Source organism: Dermacentor variabilis, chromosome 6 (genome assembly GCF_050947875.1).
Source record: "Dermacentor variabilis isolate Ectoservices chromosome 6, ASM5094787v1, whole genome shotgun sequence".
NCBI lineage: Eukaryota > Metazoa > Arthropoda > Arachnida > Ixodida > Ixodidae > Dermacentor > Dermacentor variabilis.
In genome coordinates, this window is record NC_134573.1 from 148,457,218 (window position 1) to 148,480,277 (window position 23,060).

General features: G+C 47.2%; 1 protein-coding gene across 1 annotated transcript; it reads left to right on the plus strand.

The window, feature by feature from the left end:
* Nucleotides 1-219: 219 nt before the first annotated feature.
* LOC142585442 (solute carrier organic anion transporter family member 74D-like) lies at nucleotides 220-22,192 on the plus strand. The gene is made up of 9 exons (XM_075696213.1): nucleotides 220-1,614; nucleotides 5,714-5,800; nucleotides 8,788-8,973; nucleotides 11,091-11,255; nucleotides 13,373-13,568; nucleotides 14,252-14,405; nucleotides 18,578-18,753; nucleotides 21,058-21,122; nucleotides 21,677-22,192. The coding sequence occupies exons 1-9, from the start codon at nucleotides 963-965 to the stop codon at nucleotides 22,009-22,011; spliced, it is 2,016 nt and encodes a 671-aa protein (XP_075552328.1). The 5' UTR covers nucleotides 220-962; the 3' UTR covers nucleotides 22,012-22,192.
* The last annotated feature ends 868 nt before the right edge of the window (nucleotides 22,193-23,060 follow it).

Consider the following 23,060-nt stretch of genomic DNA (forward strand, 5'->3'; position numbering starts at 1 on the left):
AAAGCTTGAATTGAAACAGGCAGACCGCATGCTGTCTTGAGGCTACTCACCTTTGCGTTGCTAAAGCTGTGCGTATTATTACGTTGTCATTAACCGTGCGTTTTCGTTGCTTATCTTTCACATTTTTTTCGACATCCAGAACACACACTCTTTATCGCCTCCGTCGCGTCCACTCCAGACTGATGTGCGATAAGGTGCATTGCTCTACGTAAGCTGCACGCCGGGGCGCAGTCTCCGCCTAGAACCAACCTGGGGAACGCGTCGATGCATCAGGACTTTGGGTGTGTTACACTTTGCATCTAGGTTCGCAACACTGTACCTAACATGTGCGACAAAACGTAAGATTTAACACTTCAAACGTTACGCTTACGTCACGCTAGGTGTGTGGTTCCGCCGCAAAGCACATTTGCGCGTAAAGATTGTGTGATCGCAGCCGCTTCCTGTTCTCCCTCTCCCCCCCCCCTTTTTTTTTTCGCTGTGTAGTTGCTTTTGGGGGGGTCCGGTTCAGCGTAGACAGCGAAGCTTCTGTCTTTGACTAAATGATCTTGTTTTGATATGATAGTTCAACATTTTTGTTTTTGAAAGCGCCAGGTGATTTTCTAATCTTTCAAGAATTTCTGCGCAACCTGTGGACGTCGCCGCGCATGAGGCTGAAAAGCTTGATAATCACCGACAAGTCAGAACAAGCCCGCTGACGTTGTTTTGGTGTCCCAAAGCGATCCTGTTTCTGTGACCATAAATTTCGGGCGATTGCACGAAGTAGCCTCACTGTTTGAGTGCACTTGCGAGCACCGACCTGTAGGAAATTTTTCTCCACTTCCGGGATCCTTAGTTCTCAACTAAGAAGTAATTTCTTACACCGCGGCACCGTATCTACAGAATTTCTTTCAACGTACGACTCCGTTAGTTTGTACAAGTGAGCCACCACGTATCATTCGCCAGAGGAAACTTCGAAGTAGAATATGACCAGCGGAGACGAAGCGGAAACGAGACCCATGCGGACGCACGTTCGCGACTTCCAGTGCGGACTCGGTTCGTGGCGTCCCAAGTGGCTGCAAACGTTCGCTTCGCCGAGGTGCCTGTTCTTCTTCCTCAACCTGCTGGCGATGTGTCAGTCGGCCTACAAGGCTTACACCATGGGGGCCCTGTCGACGCTGGAGCGCCGGTTCAGCCTGTCCTCCAAGTCGATCGCCATCATCCTCGTCGCCGAAAGCATCAGCCCCATATTCTTCGACATTCCGCTGGGCTACGTCGCCAGCTGGATCAGCCGGCCGAAGCTTCTCTCGCTGGGCATGATGGTCGTCGGGTGCAGTTCCTTGGCCGTGGCCCTGCCTTACGTCATCTTCGGGCCGGCGACCCATCTGCTCGCCGACGAAGGCGAGCGCAGACAGCCGGCGGACTTTGCCAGCCTCGCGTTCTGCGGTGTTGCTGGAGGCGGCGGTGGGATGAACGTGAGTCCCGACTGCACGACCCAGATAGCGGAGACTTACCTGCCGTTCATAATTCTGTTCGTGGCGTCCTTTTTGAATGGATTCGGTCAAAGCGTCCTTCATGTAGCCGGGAGCAGCTACATTGACGACAGCGTCAAGAAAAAGAGCTCACCGTTGTATTTCGGTAAGTCCTGCGCCTGCTGGTTTGGATCGTTTACTTTGTGCGAAGGCTATGCTGAAGGTAATGCTGAGAAACGCCTGACTTTGACTGGTGCTTTTACAGCAGCAATACATGCATCGATAAGACGTCGGCAGTGAGCACTGTTGTAGTATCTGTGAACTTGTACTCAGTCCGCTCCTCGTCGCTAGCAAACAGCTGTTATTCTCACGTTGAGGCTGTCGATGCAGTACGTAGACTCAACTTTTTCTCTCTCAATAATGTGTACAAGTCAGAGCACAGGCTCTTCAAAAAACGTTTGTGACGCGGACGAACTCGCAGGCCCGCTATAGGCATGGCACTGTTTTCTCGTATGAAGTTCGTCATTACCGAAGTGTAAACCTGCAATCCAGCGCTTGGCAAAAGAGTACGCATAATAGAACGCCTTTGTAGGCAGTGTGGACTTATTTCCTCGGTTTCTAGTTTGTGCTGTTTCCGTCTGTCCGACTAATTGCTTCGATATCCCGTCCTTTGAAACATCTAGGTTACATATAGGGCTCTGAAAAGGATGTCATGTTTGATTTGTGCACGTTGTTAGAAAGGATCGGCTTGCCTATCTTGTAGCCATAAATCAAAAGAGCATAATAATAATAATAATAATAATAATAATAATAATAATAATAATAATAATAAGAAGAAGAAGAAGAAGAAGAAGAAGAAGAAAACGCTACCACGGTAATCTCCATGACAGATAGTCGCATGTGCTCATGTGAAACCGTGTAGATCTTTATTATGTGTGTGCGAATATTCGGAACTTCTAAAAAGTCGAATAATCACTATTCGTCAATACGTATCTATTTCGAATAGTTTTCGAATGTTTTAAAGCGTCCACTGTGCACAATTAAACATAAAGTGTGAGCAAAAGTACTGTAACATTCATGACGGATTGGCACAATATAGGGCTATGCAGCGATAATTCGAGCTCTCCAAAGAATTGTGTATGCGAACTAACTGCTTATTTGCTCCCGATGCTACATTTCTGCCTTTAACAAACAACGCTTCATGACGTGCAGTGTAATGATACAAACTTGCTAACGTTTTTTTATGAATACTAGGATATGTGAAGATATTTTTAATCAATTGTGAAAATGGCAGTTCATTGTTCGAAAACTATTAGAAAAGTGTTCGACATTCGATCCGATTCGGCTCTGGCACTATTCTATTCGCATTCCATTTGGTATCAAAAATTATTATTCGCGCACCCCTAGTTTTTATGTATGATGCCATATGACAAATTATTCTGTAATACAACTCACGTGAAACCACTTCGCACAGTCGTTGGTCCGGCGTTGCTGGGTCTTTGTCTTCTATATAAAATAAAGGGGGGGGGGGGTGCAACGTATAACAGGATGCATTACGCTTGATGGCGGATAGCATGTGCTGCAATACTTCTGGAAATCTTGTGGACCACCCGTGCTGGAAACACTATCCTCTATCGTCGCTGAATTTTCCCTGTCCGTCGTGTGAGAGGTGTGCCGAGGCACTAGGCTCTTTTCCCGATCTCTTTGATTAGCATCATCCAAACACTATCTGGGCACACGAAGTAGACGTTAAGTAATGTTGTCATTAACCTACCTGCGCTGTCTGGTCTGCTGCTGTTTTTTTTTTTCAGTGCAAAGGTCCACGGTAAAATGTAAATGTACAACTTTATTCCAGTTGTCACGTAGCATCGACGATATTGGAGTACTTATATTCTGTAGGCCCCCGTGAGGGAAAAAGATACAGAAAACTATATGTACTGAATCCACAGCTGTAGGAGTGACACTAGCCCAGAAAAAGGCCGCTTTTGGGCTAGTACACGCGCTTATTCTTCAATGCTGTTGGGCAGTGTCTTTTGTTTCAAATTTCTAACGTCATAAAAGTGAGAATATTAATATTTAACTTGACGACAATAAATTCACCGTAACGTTATGGCCGGACACTCATATGTAGTCATGTAATGCTGCACTATAGTGCGCAAAAGAGGTTTAGCGCATTAATCAAGCGGTATGATTTTGCGCATCGCCGGGTCTATATACATTTGCAGGCAAGTGTATAGAACACTCAATCAGACATTCCCTTGCTACATGACCGGTACTCACGATTTGTCGTTGGCCGTGGCAATATGTCCGAGCTTTTGTTCTCCGCCTTTCAAGATGTGCTATATCTGACTCCCTTTGCACCAAACCTATAAAGAAAAGAAATATCGACGCAGCATGGGCTCTCGAACGCTATCGGCGTTCGTATGTTTTGTCGTGGACGAACAAAGGGAAAATCAGCCTTTGTTACGCCTCTTGTTCCTCTTTAGCTCGATATAGACGGGTGACTTTGTCTCGTCGAGTCAACCGACCGACCGGAAAAGTTGAGCGGCTGTTGCTCAGGTTCGACGTAAACGGGAATGGCCTTATCGAGTGGTTGCGGTCAGTGTGTATATTGGTGAGAGCGGAAAGCCACACGGAAGCGGCAAACACACAGCACTGATCTTAGCGAAGCAATGATGCTGCTGACTATTCTCGCCGAGCCGACCGAAACATGATACAGGCTTATTGGACTGCATCGGTGGCGTCGTGGTGTGGTTCAGCGCATGACGTATAAGGTCTTGAGGCGTGTCATATAAAGAGAATGTCCCCTGTCCGAAGTGTTCCACGCTTGCTTCTGCCTGGCATGCCCGTCATCAATTTTGGACTTTGCGTGGGACAAAGCCGGACCGCGAAAAGCACACAAAGATGTCAAGTTTGGAACGGGACCGACCCGTCGATATTGAGCGATGCATGGACAATGCACTTCACTACTCGCTGTTGCAGTATCTGCATGAAACGGATCTCCGTGCAAATTTCATTGCCACATTGTGCCGCGTAGCAACCTTGGTGGATAAAATAAAAAAAATGCAAATACAAAGAAGCATATAGCGTAGGACAGAATGGGACGTAGATATAGCGGTAGAATTCTGATGCACCCTCATCTGCTTTTACCTGAATAGTTACGGGCAGTGACTCCAAATATCGTGGCAGAAAGTTATTTCGTTGCTATTGGAAGGTGCGTGAACGTCATAGCAAGTGATTCCTGTAAACACTGTTATGGTTCGCGCAGTAGTCCATCAAAAAAGCGTGTGCGTGCACGTGCGGGTGTGTGTGTGTGTATGTGTGTGCGCGCGCAATATTACTCAGGGAATTAAATATGGCTTGGCATACGCTTCCTCTGTGATGTTTATATAAACTGAATAATGAGGTTTTCATACTTATGTGTTCAGTTGCAGCGAAAGTTTGACCTTAGAGAAGTAGTTATTCTCTTTCTCTAGCGACTTCTTGGGCTGCACATTTCAATAACGCGAGAGCTGTACCGAGAAATAAATGGACAAGGGAAAAAAAAGGAAGCCGCGGAAACTATGTCTCTTCATTGCCTAACAGCATCTACAACTTGGTCAGCAATCAGCTTCTCCTATGTCGTTTGTATTGTCATCGCGAAGCGTAACTTTGTATACCTGATCGCTTTGGAATTGAGAAAGGACAGTGAAGACCTACAAAGAGTAAGACGCATTATCATTTCGTTCGATGAAATCTCTCTAACTTCCATCGTTTGTCCGATTACACTGGCTACGATATCGTCAAATGTCTCCTGCGTCCAGTGCAAGCTTAGGCTACGAAAACTGCACTTGAGAAAACTATTTTCATACCGGTTACGCTGCGCGTTCGTACGTGCGGCCATTGAATTACCGCTCTTGAACAGGAAACTACCGCGGTTCTTACCATGGGTTGCTTACCATGGCTGTAAACGTTACGTAGAAAGTCGCGGCAAGGGATCGACATGGCTAAAGTTTGTGTGAGAAGCGTCGATCGTTTCTTATCTTATCATTTTTATTATTATTGCTATGTGAAAAAGAGTAGCCGTTGCCATTAGGCCGTGACTAAATTTCTTTCCTTTATTTTCATTTTAATTAAACAAAATGCTATTACACGTAGAGTGTCGAAGAAATAAGTGTTATAATTGCTAGAATACTACAGGCTCGCGGAGCGCACTTTGGAACCGTTGTCTTTTCAGGGCAGGATGAACATGACTTCTTTTTTTTTTCATTTGGTTGTTTATGCAGGAGGAAGCTTCGCTCTCAGATCCATTGGACCCGCACTGGGTTTTCTCGGCGCCAGTCTGAGCCTCTCTTTTTATGAAGACCCTTTCCGTAAGTTTGTACACCAACGCTATGTCGACATATTTTTTCTGTGCGCAATCTTTTGTTTCTGGTCTCACTTCAGAGAGAGAGAGAGAGGCTGCGAGATCTGAATTGACAAACGCATCCGAGGCCGGGAAATGTAATCATTTTATTCCGATGCTTTATCTTCTGGCGCTTCGTCATTGGTCAGAGCAGCGCTTCGTCCCCCCCCCCCCCCCTCATCAACGGTATAAGCTGGCCGTCAGCAGTGGGGGATATGATAGAAAAATAATCGAACGAGAGGAATCGCTTCATTTTACCGGTGCTATTTACTTTCACGGAGGAGCACTGCAGTTCTGGCCTGGAAATTAAGCAAGAAAAGATGTATCTTCGTTATATTTTGATACACGTTGCTTCAGTACATCTATACTTTGTGCACATAGGCTGACGTATGAACATAAAGGAATATGCCTACTGGGCTATATTTAGCAGCGTCCAGGAATTCTCTGTACGCCGTCCCACTAAGGCCGTGCCATGCGGTGCAGTCAAGACCTGCCAATCTGATTTGGCCAATCACGACAGCCGGCGATACAACCGACAGCCGAAGCGCCGACAGTTCAGTGAAAATGGAGAGCTCTGTCGTGCATGATACAAGTTACCAGCCAATAGGTTCAGCATGCAAAAGTGCAGCGCGCTCCATCGACCTATACGTATAGAAGCTAAACATTCATTCGTTCTCGGAGGCGATAACTTTGGCGCACCTCTTCTGATCGACGTCGGCGCGCGTAGGTTTATAGACCATGCCAAGTTTTTCTGTTTTCCCCGTTCTTTTTTTTTCATTTTCTTTCTTTTTTTTGCAAGGATAGGGCCGCGAGAAAAGCCACGTTCGTTTGTATATTAGCTTCACTTGGTCGCTTGATGGAACATGGTTAAATTGGCTCGTGTAAGTACGGGAAAAAAAGAGAATGCACGGAGGACAATTGCCGACCTTACACGCCCCGATTTAACAACTTTTCATCAAGTCAGCAACCAACTGGCCCATCTATGTTTCCTAATTCACTTTGTCGGTGTGGACATGTTTTTTTAGCTCTTGTGCTTTTCCTTATAGCTATCATGTCTTTTTTTTTTCCACAGCGCTTCACAACCTTGATGAGACAGGCTATGCAGTCGTAGTGGTCGTGCCGCGTAAGGTTGAGCCGATAAATGTGATTATCGGGGTGTTCGTTATGATGTTTGCAATACACATCTTTGTGCTTGTTGTCCGAGCATGGCCTAGACGGGCAGCGAAAGGAGTAGTATTGTTTCACGCTGTGGAGGACAACTATCTTCCTGCGTTGCAATCACAGGTGCCCTTTGGTGACAAACATCAAAGACAAAAGAAGACGTGTGATAGTGTTATCGTGTTTTGCTTTTTCCGTCTTCAATATTTGTTCACTTCACTCAGACGCAGCTATGATTGGAGATATGATTTGAGATATTATTTTCCATGCTTCCTTTCATGATGCTCTTGCTGCACTTGAGCTAGTCACGCGGTTCCTTAATGGCGGTGCTCGATCCTAACTTGTCATTTATAATCTGCTAAGGCTACAGTTAAGGACTCTAAAGAAATAAATCTTGCGGCATTACATGCGAAAACCACGAGTTGATTGTGAGGCACGTCGTAGTCGAGGGGGAGGGGGTGCAGCGGAATGAGTTTGACCACCCCAGGTTCCTTAACGTGCACCTAATTCACGGTATGGACGAGCGTTATTGCATTCCGTCGCCATCGGAATGGGGCTGTCACGGCCGGGGTCGAACCCGCGACCTCACGCTCAGCCGCGCAACGCCTTATATCCACTGGCGCCTACCGCGGCGGGTAATCGATGACACGCCGTTCTCAATCGAGTAGCGGCTGCGCTACAAGTGATCAAAGGAGTGCACACGATTGTACGTATGCTTCACTGAGGTAAAAAAGTATAACGAATGCCAGGTAAGTGCAATGGCTGCTCGCCAGCTTGGCGCCCCGGTCATACTGTAGCCTAAGGCGCAAGGGCATTCGCATTATGCCAGCTGTTTCTTTTTAAAAGAAACTCTGATATCTAGCTCCATACCGCTTTTGCAGATAGGCCAATACATTCAGAATATGCCAGCTGTTTCTTTTGTAAAAGGAACTCTGATATCTGGCTCCATACCGCTTTTGCGGATTGGCTATATACGTGGCTAGGTAGACATTAGCAGCAAAAAAAAAATGTTTCAACGATAATTTTTATTGACTAAATATGCTAATATATTTATTTAATTTGTAACGTTATGGCACGTGTTGTAATTGCGAAGTCGGAGCCAGGCAGTAGTGAAACCATGTCTGCTTAACAGAAATTTCTCAACTTTAGCGCCGCTTTCGGCATGCGCATCCCTAAATCTGCTTAGAAAATCCCTCGCGTTTCCAGTTACGCTCGTTCCGAACTGTTAGATGCACGTTTCTTTTGGGGGGAAACTGTTAACTGGAGCGTCCACGTATTTCGTAGCGCATTTTAGGGCCGCATGTCGTGAAAGTGGTGCTGCATATAGGGTTTACGCTGCGCGGACACTGCTTCACTATACTCGTCGGCTTGAACATCACAACCACATCACTTGAACTAAAGTAATAATTAAAAGAATTATTAGCGCATTTTACTCAATTTGCGAAATTCTCTGAAATTCCTCTTGCTGCTGATGTCCGCCTGGCCACCCGCAACACACTCAGCCGAAGCTTTCTTGCAGAGATCGCCATGCTTCGGAGCTTTCTTCTATAGTTTCCGAATTCCGAAAACTTTTGCGGGGACATGTACGTGTAAAGCGTAATCTGAGCTTTAGTCAAATTATATTACGGCTGGAAGTTGTCGATCGGTGCGTTTATATGTGTTTCTTCCGTGTACATTGTTGTCGCGCTTCTGGAACTGCCAAATGTAGCTCTGCTAAGTTTTAAAGGTTATGTGCATGATAGGACCAACTAGCTTAACGTTCTCGACCCTGGCGATTGCGCATATGCCTCGGCGCAGTGAGTCCCGACATTCCGACGACAGACCCGCGATGGATAGGTTGCTGGTGGCTGGGCTACGTGTTCTGGGGCTGCCTGCTGCTCCTGGCCAGCGTACCGGTGCTGCTGTTTCCCAAGGTGATGCCGGCCCGACTGCCCGACCCGCCGCTGGTTTTCAAGAAACGCGCCGATTCCAGCCACCTTTCGGGTCAGTCTCTCGCCACTGTTCCTATGATTACCTGCACGTGCAGTCGGGAATATATCTTAAGTGTTCTGAACAAGCGAAATGACAAGAATGCGATAAAGATGATTTTAAAGGGTCAATTTTAGCGAAAGTGCGGACCAAATAATGAAGCCGCGTTTCAGACAGCGTATACGTATATACGGTGATCTCCGTGCATGATTTTAGGGTTGAAATACAAGCGAGTGCGTCGCTAAAAGCTCGCAAAAATTGCGTTTCTGATACTGAAACTGTAAAAAAAGAAAGACAACGACGGACGTGGCTATTGCCGCTTGCCTGAAGTGATACCGAGCACTGCAGCACAGCTCCTCGCATGACCTCCGAGATAAGGGGATTCCCGCAGTGCAAGAGGCGATGGTCTGGGATTTACGTCACATGCGCTAATCAACACGCTTCGCCTGCTAAGTGCTGTTAAAAAAGCTGTTAATGAGAAAATGAAGCACTTGACAGCTCTGCAGCTTTCACAAGATTGGTTCTGTAGTATGGGGTGCAATGTCCTCGTGCAATGTGCGTGCGCCTCTCTGTATAATCTAACTGAAGCAGTAGAATTATGTTTTCAGCAACAGACAATCCTTAAAAACTCCAAGAAGCTTTGAAATTATCATCCTGTATACTCTACTCTTTCATAACCAATTTAGCCAAGGTGAAATTTCGTTGCGGTTGCCCTTTAAGTGGCAAGTATTAACAGTGAACTAAATGGGCATTCGCTTGCAAGGAGGGGCCATCGTGTATCAATGCTCAAAGCAGCCGCTCTGAATTTTGACCATCCTCCATGCATATGCAGTCGAGAGGGAGTGTTCTTAGATATGACTGAAGTGTTTAGCCAAGCTAAGAGCTTGGCATGCCACTTCAGATGAACACAACAAAGGACAAAAATGTGTGAGAATCAAAGAAAGGAGTATACACACATGCAAGCAGAAACGTACACACAGACTCGGCACATGTTATAGACGCGACCGCGATGAAGTTTACAGTGGCTGCTTGAGATCTAGTGTACGGCAAGGTCTTAAGGAGCGCCGTTTCAGTACGCTACGCAGATTGGGATTTGGGCTATAGGCAGAGTACCGCCATGGTGCAAAGATGTTCCGCAGCTGAAGACATGCGCACGGGTCTTGGCGTATGTTCAAAGCGTCCTTTAACGTTGTTCTTGGGGTTTGAAGTCACTGCTAATGCAGTTTGCATGGCTGAATGGTGGAGGTCTTCGTCAACATTGCAACTGCGAAATAATCTTCAGTAAGTGTTCACCTGCGGTAAAGGCTTCTCAGAGTCAAGAAATTGCGAAAGTATTAAATATTCGGATATATTAAAGTTCGCGACCATACTATGAAGTTTGCAACTGAGGAGTGCATTTTTTTTTCAATTGTACCTTTCAATTCCAGGCTGATTGCACAGGCTGCGAAGTGTTCAAGCTTTTTCGCAGTTCTCGCTTTCCGTGAACGTCTGTGAACATGTGAACATTGAGGGAGAAGTTGACAAGCTTGAGACGGCGCAACCTATAGCTTTTCTTGCGTTGTGCTAGCTGTAGCAACCGAATTTGTTTTCACGAACGATTATCCCTGACTTGTGGATTCCAACAGAACATGGGAATGTATACAACGTAGATTTCTCTCTGTAATTTTTATCTCGTGGGAAATGTTTAGTGTTTTTTGCATAGCCGCTGGGCCGTTGACGTCGTGAACAAAAATTTTGAGTGTTTCAAGTCACCTTACTCATATGTTATGGAAGGCTACTGGCTCGTTCATCGTTAATTTCGGGTCGGATAATGCTTTGACCATGCTCAAAAGTGCCGGAATGTATCCTTGCATTCTAAGTACTTTTTTATTTGAAAATCGGACAATTCGAACATGTTTAGCGTAATAGGTCAAGGTCGAATCAACTAAAGTCTATTGTATTTGCATGTAACTGTTCAGAACAAAGTAGATCGTCCACCGCGTTGTTTTTTTTTTGTGTGTTAGTGTACTATTTCGGGCAGCTCTATTCTCACTTCGAGTTTCTTTTCTAAATATTTCGGTGAATTGCCTTGTTCTTTGACATTTCCGGAGTTTGTCACGTGATCCTTTGTTTTTTTTTTTTTTTTTTTGTAGAGATCGGCAAGTCGCTGTCCCGGCTGCTGCGCAAGCGCGTCTACGTACTCCAGCTGTTCGTGTCGATGCTGATGGTGAGCGGACTGCAAGGCTACACAATGTTCTCGGCCAAGTACATGGAAGTGCAGTTCCGAAACTCAGCGGCCAGAGCGAGCGCATTCGCTGGTGAGTCGCCGGCGCTAAGCCTGCAGAGACCAGGCACTGATCAGAAGAAGGCAGATGAGCTGATAACGAGACATTTCGTCACAACAATCTTGTGCATGCCTCCACGATCGTCGAGAAAGAAATGGCTGGAAAGGGGTGGCACACTATGCATACAGACAGACGCACGCACGAATTCCAGAGCAGAAAGAGCAACAAGCTTCGAAAGCTGGCTGCCTTTTATCTTCTCTACGTTGGGTTTCTCGCTGGTTTTTCTTCAGTGAAGGAAGAGCATTGAGATGACTATGCACGATTGCACGGCATCCACTCAAGTTGCATTGTGGAATGGCGTTATATTATAAGCAACAATAAAAGATCCCCCAATCCGTTCAGATGACAATATAACTGAAACATTTGTATTTTTAATAACTCTGGGAGTGGGTGCACACAACGTGCTGTTACCTTTAGGGCGCGAGTAATCCCGATCAGGCATGTGCACAAGCAAGCACGCGCACCATTGTGAACGCGTGGTGTGGCTTTATCCTTAGCCTGCTCAACCTGCAATGTTTGAAAGGTCGCCTCAGTCTTCGCGTTTACTATCAAGCGTAACGTGCTTTCTGGTCGACCTTGCTCTTTCTCATGTCAATCCTATCGACCATACAATCTTATTTTACGATTAGCCAATGCGCGTTAAACAAAGCACCAGATTTAGAGAGTGGTGTTGCACAGACTAAGATTATCTGTTGACAAAGTATTGCGATTCTAGTTTTGGTTTGCAGCTGGCAGGCTTGTTACGTTTCTATCTCGAGCGAAGTTGTATTGTTCGCTACATCTTATCGCGCCATTTGTTATTATGTGAGCGCAGCCGAACGCCGAGAACACACTACCGCATCCACGCCCATTCAGCGCACCGTGGCGCAATGTATGGTGCACACAGCTGCTGTTGATTGCGCACTGAGCTCGCCTGCACAAGCAGGGGTCTTGTCAGCACGAATAGCGGCCGTGTCAAATGGCTATCGAAAAACCGGTGGTACTGGTCAATATATAGTTCTTGAAAAAAAAAAAAGAAACACTGACCTTGACTTGCAGGAGCGTGCCGGTGTACATAGAGTGCACGCATTAACTCAATCGTTGTCTGTACACTTTTGCTTTTTTTTCTCACCTCGCGCTGCCAGCTCTCCCGCAACGCAATAGCTTTTAACATCATTTCTTTTTCCATCAGTCCTGCTGCATGTTGCGCAAGTCAGCTGGCCTAGCTTTGGAACGCGCTAGGATTCTCTACGACGTAAGTTAGAGAAGAGGTCGCGGGGGGGCATCGCCTTGACAAAATGCTGCCTTAATTTCGCCACATTCGCCTCTCTACAAGCAACTTTTGCCTTCTCGGGAATGAAAGTTCCCGAGAATGTAACGGTAGCCCATCTCGGGAACTTCACACATACATCTAATGGTAGGTGCCTTAAAGCACTTCAGTTCAATTAGTAAATATTAGTAAATAACACAAACCAAGCAAAAATTGTGCCGAATACTCTGGTGAGGTCCTTCGGACGAGATACTGCTGTGGCTAGGCACAGACACACGAAGTTCGAGTATGACTCAGGTTAGCACACAGACTGTGAGAAAGAGATGCATGGGGAGTAAGAACATGCAGGGATTTTATTGTATTTCCGCAGTTCCTGACGACATCAGTCTTGAGGCGCCCGAACATAGGCACGCTGATCATTGTGTAATGCATGTGATGAATTTGAATCCTTATTCTTTTTGTTTTTTGTTTGCTTCCACATCCACGTCCCTACGTGTACGGTAGACAAATGGGCAACGCCTGCCAACTGCAGTTCGTGCGCAGGCAGCATCGTGTTTAGTGCGTCAGTACGTCTATGCTCGTTAGCTTTCTCGTGTCAAGCTAGAGTACAATACGCGTGTTCTGTATATAGTCTACAATAGTTTCTACGCTTGTCGCTCAGGTTTTAAAACATGTTTTTTCGGACCACATCGACACCATATTAAGTGCGGACTGGGCAACCCAATTTGTACAAATTTTTTTTTTCTGTCGCTTTCAATCCTTGAGCTTTATTTTTTTTTCTGTTCACCATGTTGTGTTGCCAGCGATGCTATTCTGTAGCATGCCCTTCGGTCTCTTCAAGGGCTGGTATCATCCGTGTTCAACACTGCGAGTTTCCTGGTCTCCGGTTTGCTGATACACCGCCTGAGGCCGGCACCCCGGGTGCTGGCCTGGTACAATGTGGTCGTCATCTTCGCCGTTTCCTGCGGCTTTGGTGTGGCGATGCTCATCAAGTGCGAGTACGGCACCATGCCAGGAGTTTCGCTCGTCCAGGGAAAGTGAGTGCGCGCTTCTTGTCGGTGAAAGTCGAGTGGCTTTGGGGGCTAATGCTAGTTAATGGAAACGAAGAAAACTTGATTTTCTAAATTTTGTAAGCCTCCCTAAACGAGTGTGCGGCTTTCCAAGTATGATTCGCTAGAGTGAAAGAATTTTGCGTCGATTCTGCTGCCCCCATCGATTCGAGACACAAACAGCTCTAGCTCACTCATCTATCTACATTTTTTTAAAAGCAGCCGTGGGAATGTTTATTCTTAGTACAGTAAGTTCTAACTAAATGCAAGCACACTGCCCGCCTTCTTGCTTGCTACGCCTGGTAAAGGAATGCTTAGGATCAGAAATAGCAGCATTCTTTATGCTTACAGAAACTGGTTAGCAGCATCCATTGACATTGCTTCAGCCAGTCACGTAGTCACGAAATATGACGCCATCCCCGAGTACACTGGTGCGCGGTGTGGTAGGGTATGTCGGTGCCTGATTCATGTTTGCATCCTCGAACTTCCGATTAGTTGTCGTGAAATTAGAACCAGCTGACCACCAAAGGTTAATCTTATCTGTATCATAACCAAACCAAACCAGTTAAGTATTAAATAATAAGGATAGTTCTTTCATGTCTTGAAGAGATGAAGGAAATGTTAATGGTTCTGCAATGTACTAATCTCTCAGCCCGAAATTTTGTTTCCAGGCTTGACCTCTACAACCAGTGCAACGACCAGTGTGACTGCACTCTTCAGAGCTACCAGCCTGTGTGTGAACCTGTAGGGGGCACCGTGTACTTTTCACCCTGCTTTGCTGGCTGCCAAATGCCGGCCGGTGAGTTCGGAGCCAACCTCACTAAGGTAATTTTAATTATCGATCTACAAAACTTGACACAGTAGCACACTACAATTGGCACATATTGTCGCAGCCTAGTAGAAGACGGGAAAGCCGGCGTAGAGGACGTAAGGAAGCACTTTATCAGAGCAATCAACGCGACGTCGTTGTCGTCTCTGTTTTTCCACTTGCGCGCTACTTCAGCGTCGTTCTCATCGCCTGGCACATACCCGAGGGGACCATATAGGATGTGGCAATATATGAGGCAAATTCCGGGTTTATACATATATGCAGTCCGCAGACCTCTACGTGTCTTTGACAAAAAACTCAAGGGATCTGGCCAGGGGAACCCCCGAAACGGTACTGATGTATTAATAAAGCCTAAGACAATGTAGGAGTAGGAGTGAGATTAAAGTTTTATCGGCGATGAAGTCGTGCACGAAAGGCGGCTCATAGGATGCAACAAGGCGGCCATGCTTCTCAATTTCGTAGAGAAAGTTATCCCGGATTAAGCAGGTGTGGACGTTCTTTGCACAAGACACCATATACTTTTGGTGATCACAGCAAAGCTGGAACAAAATGGATGAGTGCCAGACGAATTCCCGGATTTTGACCGGGAGTTACTCAGCGAAGCCAAACACCCCAGTGCTGATGACATTACGAAAAGCGATATTCTTCTTTTCGCCAGAAGCCACGCCCACTGTAACAGCTAGGAATATATGTCGGGAGAGGCGTAAGTGGATTCTCTGCATATTCGCCCCGTCGAGGACTGATAAGCACAGTTTGAGCTTGCGCATATTCTCCGCGTAAGTGCTTGCCGATATCATTCATTGTCCTGAGCAGTCGACGTCTTTGCTCAGCATCTGCTGTGCAGTTCCGCTGAGAGGCCCTCAAGGATTGCCGGGCGTTTGACGTAGAAGTGAAGAGGTGCACATTATTTCCAGAGATAGGGACTCGAGGGTTCTCGTTTGCATAGAGAGCGTGGTGTCAAAGGTATTGAGCCAACCGTGTTCGCTACCGTCTATTCCCTCATGGAGCGTCGCCATTTCAATCAACCCTGTGCACAACCACGACCCCGCAGGGCCACCACGCCGGTAGCCATAACGGCCAGGGTGGCTTTTCGGCGATCTTATCTTTCTCTGAGGAGATCGCGTGAGAGGAGGCGGGCTCCAGTGCACGGCTCATACATGACGCGCTTCCGCGGTGGCTCGAATTTGTCACGAACGGCTGCAAAAGAAAACGCGCTTTCGCCGTCAAGTGCACGTGCCGTTTCCCGCATCTGTTCCACGCGAACGCCGCGGGCTTAGCTCTGCTGTAGGCTGCCTCGATGTCCTCCTCGCCCGCCGCTCTGTACTGAGCTGCGGGAGAGGAGATCGAGGCACTCTGCTGCGCCGCATAGAGACAGCGAGCGGCTTCGGCACCGCTTGCGGACTTCGAGCTCCTCGGCTGTGGCTGTGGCTGCGTTCTGCCTGAATTTTGTTTTCGTTGCCGAGCTGGAGAGGAACTAAGATGTATTCGCCAAGCCAGGTGCATGCTTGCTGCATGCAATATTGCGCCGGCTACAGTTGTCATATTGCTTCGCGTTTCGCGCGAAACTGCAACTCTTTGTTCGCCATGTCAACAATCCGGTCACACAAAGCACGTGACACTAAAAAATCGCCGTTCGCTCGGCACTTTTTCAGAACTTAGCTGGCCTCACCTTCATTATAAGTCATACATGAAGCTCGCTGTCCTCAGTCCTGATGTATAGAAGGCAGTGCATTCTAATGGCAAACGTCCTACAGGCACCCGTCCTTATATGGGACGAGTTTATGAAACATGGATGACCACATGGCCTTAGGCGCGTGCCTCTTTTACCCTGAACCGAGTGCTTAGCACGCTCAGCTATCAAGTTCGTGCCAATAACGGTTCACGCAGCAATCTCCGGCGCGGGAAGAAATAATTATAGTAATGCTAAACACGTTCAAAGTTACAGCGGGCTCTCAACTTCTTTATCTCTCGAAAGCCCAATTGCTAACTCCTCCTACAACCACCGATTTCTCGCATACAGTGTTCTTTTCATTCACTTTCCTGAACAATCCGGGTAATGACAGGAGGGCATGTACGACTGCGACGTCACATGTTCTGGTCGCATGTCTATGCGGGTCATGCGTTGACAGTTGCGGGCAGTCCAGAAATTCGAGAGGGACAAAAGGGCTAAACCGCGAATGAAAGGTCCGAATAAAAACAAGCAGCTCTTCCGTCACTACCGGGAAAACCACAGGCACTCTCTTTTTTGAAGCGAGCCCAAGGTCAAGGAGTGACACTTTTCGCAGCCTTAAGCTGCTAGCTCATGCCACGTCGGCACGCGGTCTTTTGGATGGTGAGCACCCCTACAAGGTTTCAAAGGCTACAAAACCTGAGGAAGCGCTGCTGTAAGAAAAAAACTCCCCTCTTCCATTCCCCTCCTCCTCCCGTTCAGACGCACAAAAAAAGTGTTTATCGTCTATCAAGTGGAATTTATTTTTGATGTTTTCAGTGCACAGCGAGATAAAGAGAAATAAACGGAAACACAGGGAGGTTAACCAAAAGGGAATGTACGGCTTGCTAGCCTGCACTGAGGGAGGCAGGGTAAAAGGTAAAGAAATTAGTGAGGGAACGACACCACAGGGCGAAGCAAGCACACACGCAGTCACAAAAACGCCGATGTGTCGTAGACGTTCGCACAGGGCGAAGGAAGCTCACCGTCCTAACTTATGCCCATGTTTATAATTAGCGTACTACGCGAGAAACATCGAATACCTTGTAACTCGGTGGGCTCAATCAGTTCCTTACGTGATGGTGAAGGAATGGAGACATGAGTGGAGAAGCGTACTTTTTTTGTCAACACATTTGCTTTATTTGTCATTCTTACATGAATTGTGCAGAAAGCTGTTGGACCCGTATACCCGAAGGCTAGTGTGGGCCCATAGCCAACATACATATATTAGGAGCTACAAGGTTTAGTAAATATCTACTTCCTAGTGATAAAATTTAAAACAATTAAGCGATTACACACGCGCACATGCAACTAACAATATTTGCGCTCGTTTCTGCATATCAACGCAATCAATGCACAGGATGCAGCACGTTTGCCCTGCCCGGTGTTGCCCTCCTGGACGCCGTACTTCACTTGCCATCAGTGTATCTGTATTCATTTATTGTTGCTATAACGGGAGGAGAGACAATTTTAGAGCGCAGCTCTTTGGCGTCCGTTCCTGGGTTTCGCGTCGTCGTCGTCGTCGGCGTCGTCGTCGGCCTCGTAACCAGCTCCGCCCCCCTTTCATCCCCCCAGCGCTAGCAGCGACCGACTGATACCGCTGGATGCCGCTGACGCCGCTAGAGAGTCAAGATAACGTGACTGCATAGAACACCGTCGCCGCCATGCAGAAAGAGGAGGAAAGGGTCCCCCCCCCCCCTGTTCTTGTGTGGCGGATAGCTGGGGTTGACTCACTATCGCCGTCAGCGGCATCAGTCAGTCGCTGCTATCTCTTCCCTCCTCCCTTTATCGTGTTGTCCGCTTGCTGCGCGCGCTTCTGCCCCCATCGTTTGCCGCTGGGTGTACACGCCGCCCCCCTCCGCTTCCGCTTACTGCTGGTTGCTCTCGACGGCGGCGATGAGCCTCCGCTTCGGCGGCGCGAACTGCAGGGTCTTCTCGGCGGCGGCGATGAGCTTCTGCTTCAGCCTCGCTTACTGCTGGTTGCTCTCGACGGCGGCGATGAGCCTCCGCTTCGGCGGCGCGAACAGCAGGGTCTTCTCGGCGGCGGCGCTTAGCCTCTGCTTCCCCCACGGCTGTGACAACCTCGCGAGGCACTTGTATAGATCTCGTCTTTGAGAATCAAGCATTGGTGTACCAAGTCGAACATATATCAGTCTATTTCTCCGACCACAAAGCTTCCTTCATGACTGTCAAGAACTGTTAGTGGAGTCTTTGTTAAAGGAATACGTGTGAAAAATAAAAAAAATTATTTGATAGCGCATACATGTGTTGCTCGATTTCTTTGCCTCAATCTATCCAAAAGGTGAAACAGCTTATTTGCTGCGCTCAAATTTCGCATTAGGAAGTAACGTAATCGTCGGTAATTTTTTTTTGTTTATCGCTCAAGGTGAAACACAGTTATTCATCACGCTCTTGGACTTGGAAGTTCTTAACGAATTAATTGCGGTGTTTTTTTTTCAGCTTACTAACTGCGACTGCCTTAAAACGTTCGACGACAGCGACTTCTTCTCGGGCAACGCCGTGGTGGGCTTCTGCAAGGGAACCTGCCCCATGTTTGTGCAGTTCATCATTATAGTCTCACTCGTCCAATTCATGGGCGTGTCCACGTCCGTGAGCCACACACTCTTCATGCTGCGGTAAGCACCGATGCGATGCCTTAAGCGTTTTTCGAATGTACGGTGCTGTCTGCCAACAAGGAGGGAACGCAATGGCATTGTGCGTGGAATTTTATGAGAAAGACACATTAATCGCTAATGTGATTTTATCTAGTTTCTATCTGACCGCACATTGTCATATATATGGAACGATTGACCTGTAGGTCAGTGTCATTGAAGCTGCGCCTACCGCAGTCTGCCGCAATGTTTGTCTGCTTTGATATTACCAGGATGCGTTTAGAGTTTAATGAGAACGCTGTGTAAAGATGGCGCATTGGAGTGAAAGACAGAGAGAGGTTAATAAGAAAGGCAGGGATGTTAACCAGTGAAGAGTTCGGTTGGCTACCCTACGCTGGGGGAAGGGAGAAGTGGGAGAGAGAGAGAGGGCGAAAAGTGGCTGTAGTAGCTAAGACGTGAAATTGCAGAAACGTTTGTAGCTTTCTGATTGTTATGCAGTGGGGAAATGTTGGCTGGAGGCCTGGCGTGAAAATGCACTTCATTACCATCGAAAAAAAACGGAATAAATGAATATAGAAAGAAGGGAACTTAACCAGAACCCCTTAGAGTTCACTGCGTGCACTGCATTGCAGAATGGGCAAACGCGGTGAAGAAAAGTGGGAGGGAGTCAAGAAAACAAAACGGGAAGGCCTTGCATAGATTTGCACAAAGAGCCATGTCGCACAGAATACTATTACCATTTGTTTACTTACGTATTTTTCACAGTATGAAGGAGAATTTGTTGGTCAGTAGCGTTTCAAGCAATGGAGTGTTGAGGTGTAACTGGCGGTTTCGCGGCATTTCTTTTTTCATTTTAAGTAGGCAGAATTTATTTTCAATTTTCTTTTCGCGACAGCAAATGTAAAAGCACACCTTTCGCTTTTTTTTGGCCTAGCAATATCTCGGTTCCAGAATTTGTAAGATGTGTGACAGAAGATCTTGCCGTGTAATCACGATGTGTAAGCGACCATTTCGAGCTCTCGAGCATAGAAACAACGGCGCAATACTCGCGACCGTCGCGAGAAAAAAAAAAAAAAAGAAAGAAGACTCAATTAAGAGCGAAGACTTCCCGTTGACCTTGAAATAAATAACTTGAGAGGGTGCAAACTCTTATCCTTAAGCGATCTGTGTCACCAGATGGGGCGACAATCTTGAGATGCCGCACCCTTCGGATCAACCTAAATTTAGCATTCGCTCCAGGTCAACGAGCACGTTATTCGCAACATTTGTTAAGCAATCACACTCGCACTTATATTACGTAATGTTCAGCGCATAAGAACTATTCTTGAAGCTGCATGGCTAGCCAACTCAGCTCCGTGTATACTTTGGTGTCTGATACCATGCAGCGAACCCTCGTACTCGGCAGTTGTCAGTACACTAATGTCGTAAAACTGTTTTCCGCCCTTTGTACTGCGCTGGACGTACAGGGCTATACGTTGGGATTGTTGGGCTAAATGTTTCGCGGAGACGTTGCCACGGTGCGTTTTTGGATTCTGATACCATATAGATCACGAGCACGTGATATTGTTGGCATACTCGCGTGCCTTCTGGCGTACGCATATAGTATTACGCCATAAAACGTCAATAAGAGGAAACAAAGTAGAACACCTCCTTGTGGATGAGGGATCAAGCCACCTAACTAGTATTAAAGCGCGTCTTTCTTTTCTCCATCTTTCTCTTTTCGATATCTCAGTTGGGGTAGCATGGCAAGCCTTGTCGGTAGGCTAACGACGCTTTGTTGAAGTTGGGATCCGTGATCATAGCATACCTGGGCGCTCAAAGCATTCTAGCCCTAGGCCTAAACCTCAGCGTATATGAATGAATCGCACTATAACGTCACGCATACTGTCTTATCTGGAGACACAAATTTACTTTTTTAGTTTCTTGCAGGTGTTTCATTCCACCATGATAGTATACTGTGTGTCCCAGCTAGCGTTAGCCAAGCTGTTCAGAAAAAAAGGAAAAAAAGAACGGTGCAAGACACAATCATACAATACTGTGTTTGGTTTTCAGACCACTGACGACCATAACACCTTAGGTCTTATGACTCTATCTTGCATCTTGTTTTTAAATTCTTTCTTTTTTTGGTTAACAGCTTGGCTAACGTTAGCTGGGATAGCCTACATATGTCACGTTGGCAAGGCAATATCGTGCGTCGTGCTTTCCAATCGCGCTTATTGTTGCGTCAGTGAGTTCTGCGGTACAGAGATTGATGTCGCGATTAGAGCATTACTAATGCTCGCTGGCGGCTGCTCAATGATCGTCATTTTGTCGTCTATTTTAATCCAGGAGCACAAGTCCCAGCGACAAGACCATCGCTCTTGGACTGGCAAATGCGCTGGCGAATCTTCTCTGTAAGTGCTGCCTTCCTATATAATTACCGAATCCCGCAGTTGCGCAAACGCGATTCCAAAGACAGGTTATACTTACCAGATTTCCTTGTGCGTATACTACACAGATCGCACTTCTTTTTTTGGCTCTTGGCGCAAGTAATCTTACCTTGCGTTATATGCGTGTTCACGCGGAAGACCTGCATGTCATGGTTGCATAAATTGCCATGATGTTCGAAGTTTTATTCATCAAAAGCTGCCACAGTAATGTCGAAATGAGTATCCTAGAGGATATAGCTAGGTTATATTATCTTTTCCGCCACCTGGCTTTCTTTTCTTTATTATAGAAATTAAACAGAAGGCTACTTGGTATTCGAGTCGGTATGCGTGACTCTGGCTTTTCGAATATTTGTGTATTCCGAAACTTCGCCAATTCTTGAACCCTACTAAAACGCACATCGGGCGCATTTTCGTTGGAGCGAGTGGCATAGAAAAGGTCCACGTTAAAGGCAGGTTACTTTCGCTACTATAACAAATTCTGTTTCCGTTCCTCAAACTCTGTCACGTGATGACTGCAGCGTACATCCCTTACCCGCTCATCTACGGTGCCGTGATCGACGGGTCGTGCCAGGTGTGGGAAAGCGCCTGCGGCACCAGCGGCAACTGCTGGCTCTACGACCTGGGACGGCTGCGGCATTCCTACTTGGGCACGTCGGCTGGCTTCCTCTTCTTGTCCGGGCTCTTCTCAATCGCCGTGGCGGCTGTGGTGGGCGATCTGAAGGACTTCTACGGAGAAACCTACCTGCAGGTCCCAAACTTCGGAGCGCCAGACCGCGAGCCTCCCAGGAACGGCGTCACAAAGCAGAAAAATGCGGACGTCAAGCGAGGATCGAAGGGACTCATCCGCAACTGACCGCCGACGTGTGCCCAGAAGCCCTGCCGACTGTGACATTTAGTGAACTGCCATGGCGTGAACTATGGTGGCGTGAACTGTCACGACATGAACTGTCGTGAAGGGCGATAACATGAACTGTCAAGCGTGTTCACTTGGTGAACTGTCATGTCAAGGTACAGGGAATAAGAGGTATAATTGATTTTGCGCATCGGGACGCTTTGGCGGAGGGCGTTCCTGTGAGGACGATAGTGGTGCGGAAATACGAGAGTATGCATAGACTTCTATAGCTGCGCGTTCTGTTCAAGACATTGTCTAGGAAATCGTTTTCTATTTTCCGGGCCGCTAACATCATAGACCGGCGTCGTCGCAGGCGTTTCTACAAGCATGTTCATCATGCTGTCATGGGCGTTCTTATCTTCCGACGAATGAGAATTGGCTTTTTCATTTCCTGCACCATAAGCCTGACTCGTACGTCGCTTGCGCGCTAGCTCGGTGGATTTTCGCGTGGCCCACGTGCGACATGGGTGTTGGAATTCGAGGTTCGCTTATGCATGCATCTCACTGCAGAGGGGTGGCCCACGCTCGTGTGAAAGCGCGCTGAAGATTTCACTGAGTGCCATCACTGCTATCGCAGATGCTGAAGGCAAAGGTTACGCGGTTATCTTGTACCTTCTAGTCAAACCGACGCGTTAAATAGCTCGAAACGGTGAAGTTCGAACACTAGCGACTTAATCGCCACTGGTTCGGCAACTTACAGCATGTTGCTTGCACATATAAATCACGCGCGAAAGCAAAGGCATGGGCGAAGTGTGCCGTCGTCGAATTCGTTGACGTCGTCGCATCCGCATCCCTCAATAGTTGGCGCTGCTGTATGTGACACAGGGAGTGGGCACCGTTTGGTGATTTTACTTGCTTAACCTGTGCCGTTCCTAAATGCAATGTGGTTCCACGCTCCACAAAGCTACCGTCTTACGGTAAGTAGAGATCTGCATACCTGGCAAGCGAAGCGGATAAGGAATCGCAGTCGGCGGTCTCCGAAAAACGCCGGCCATGCTGTCACCGGCCCT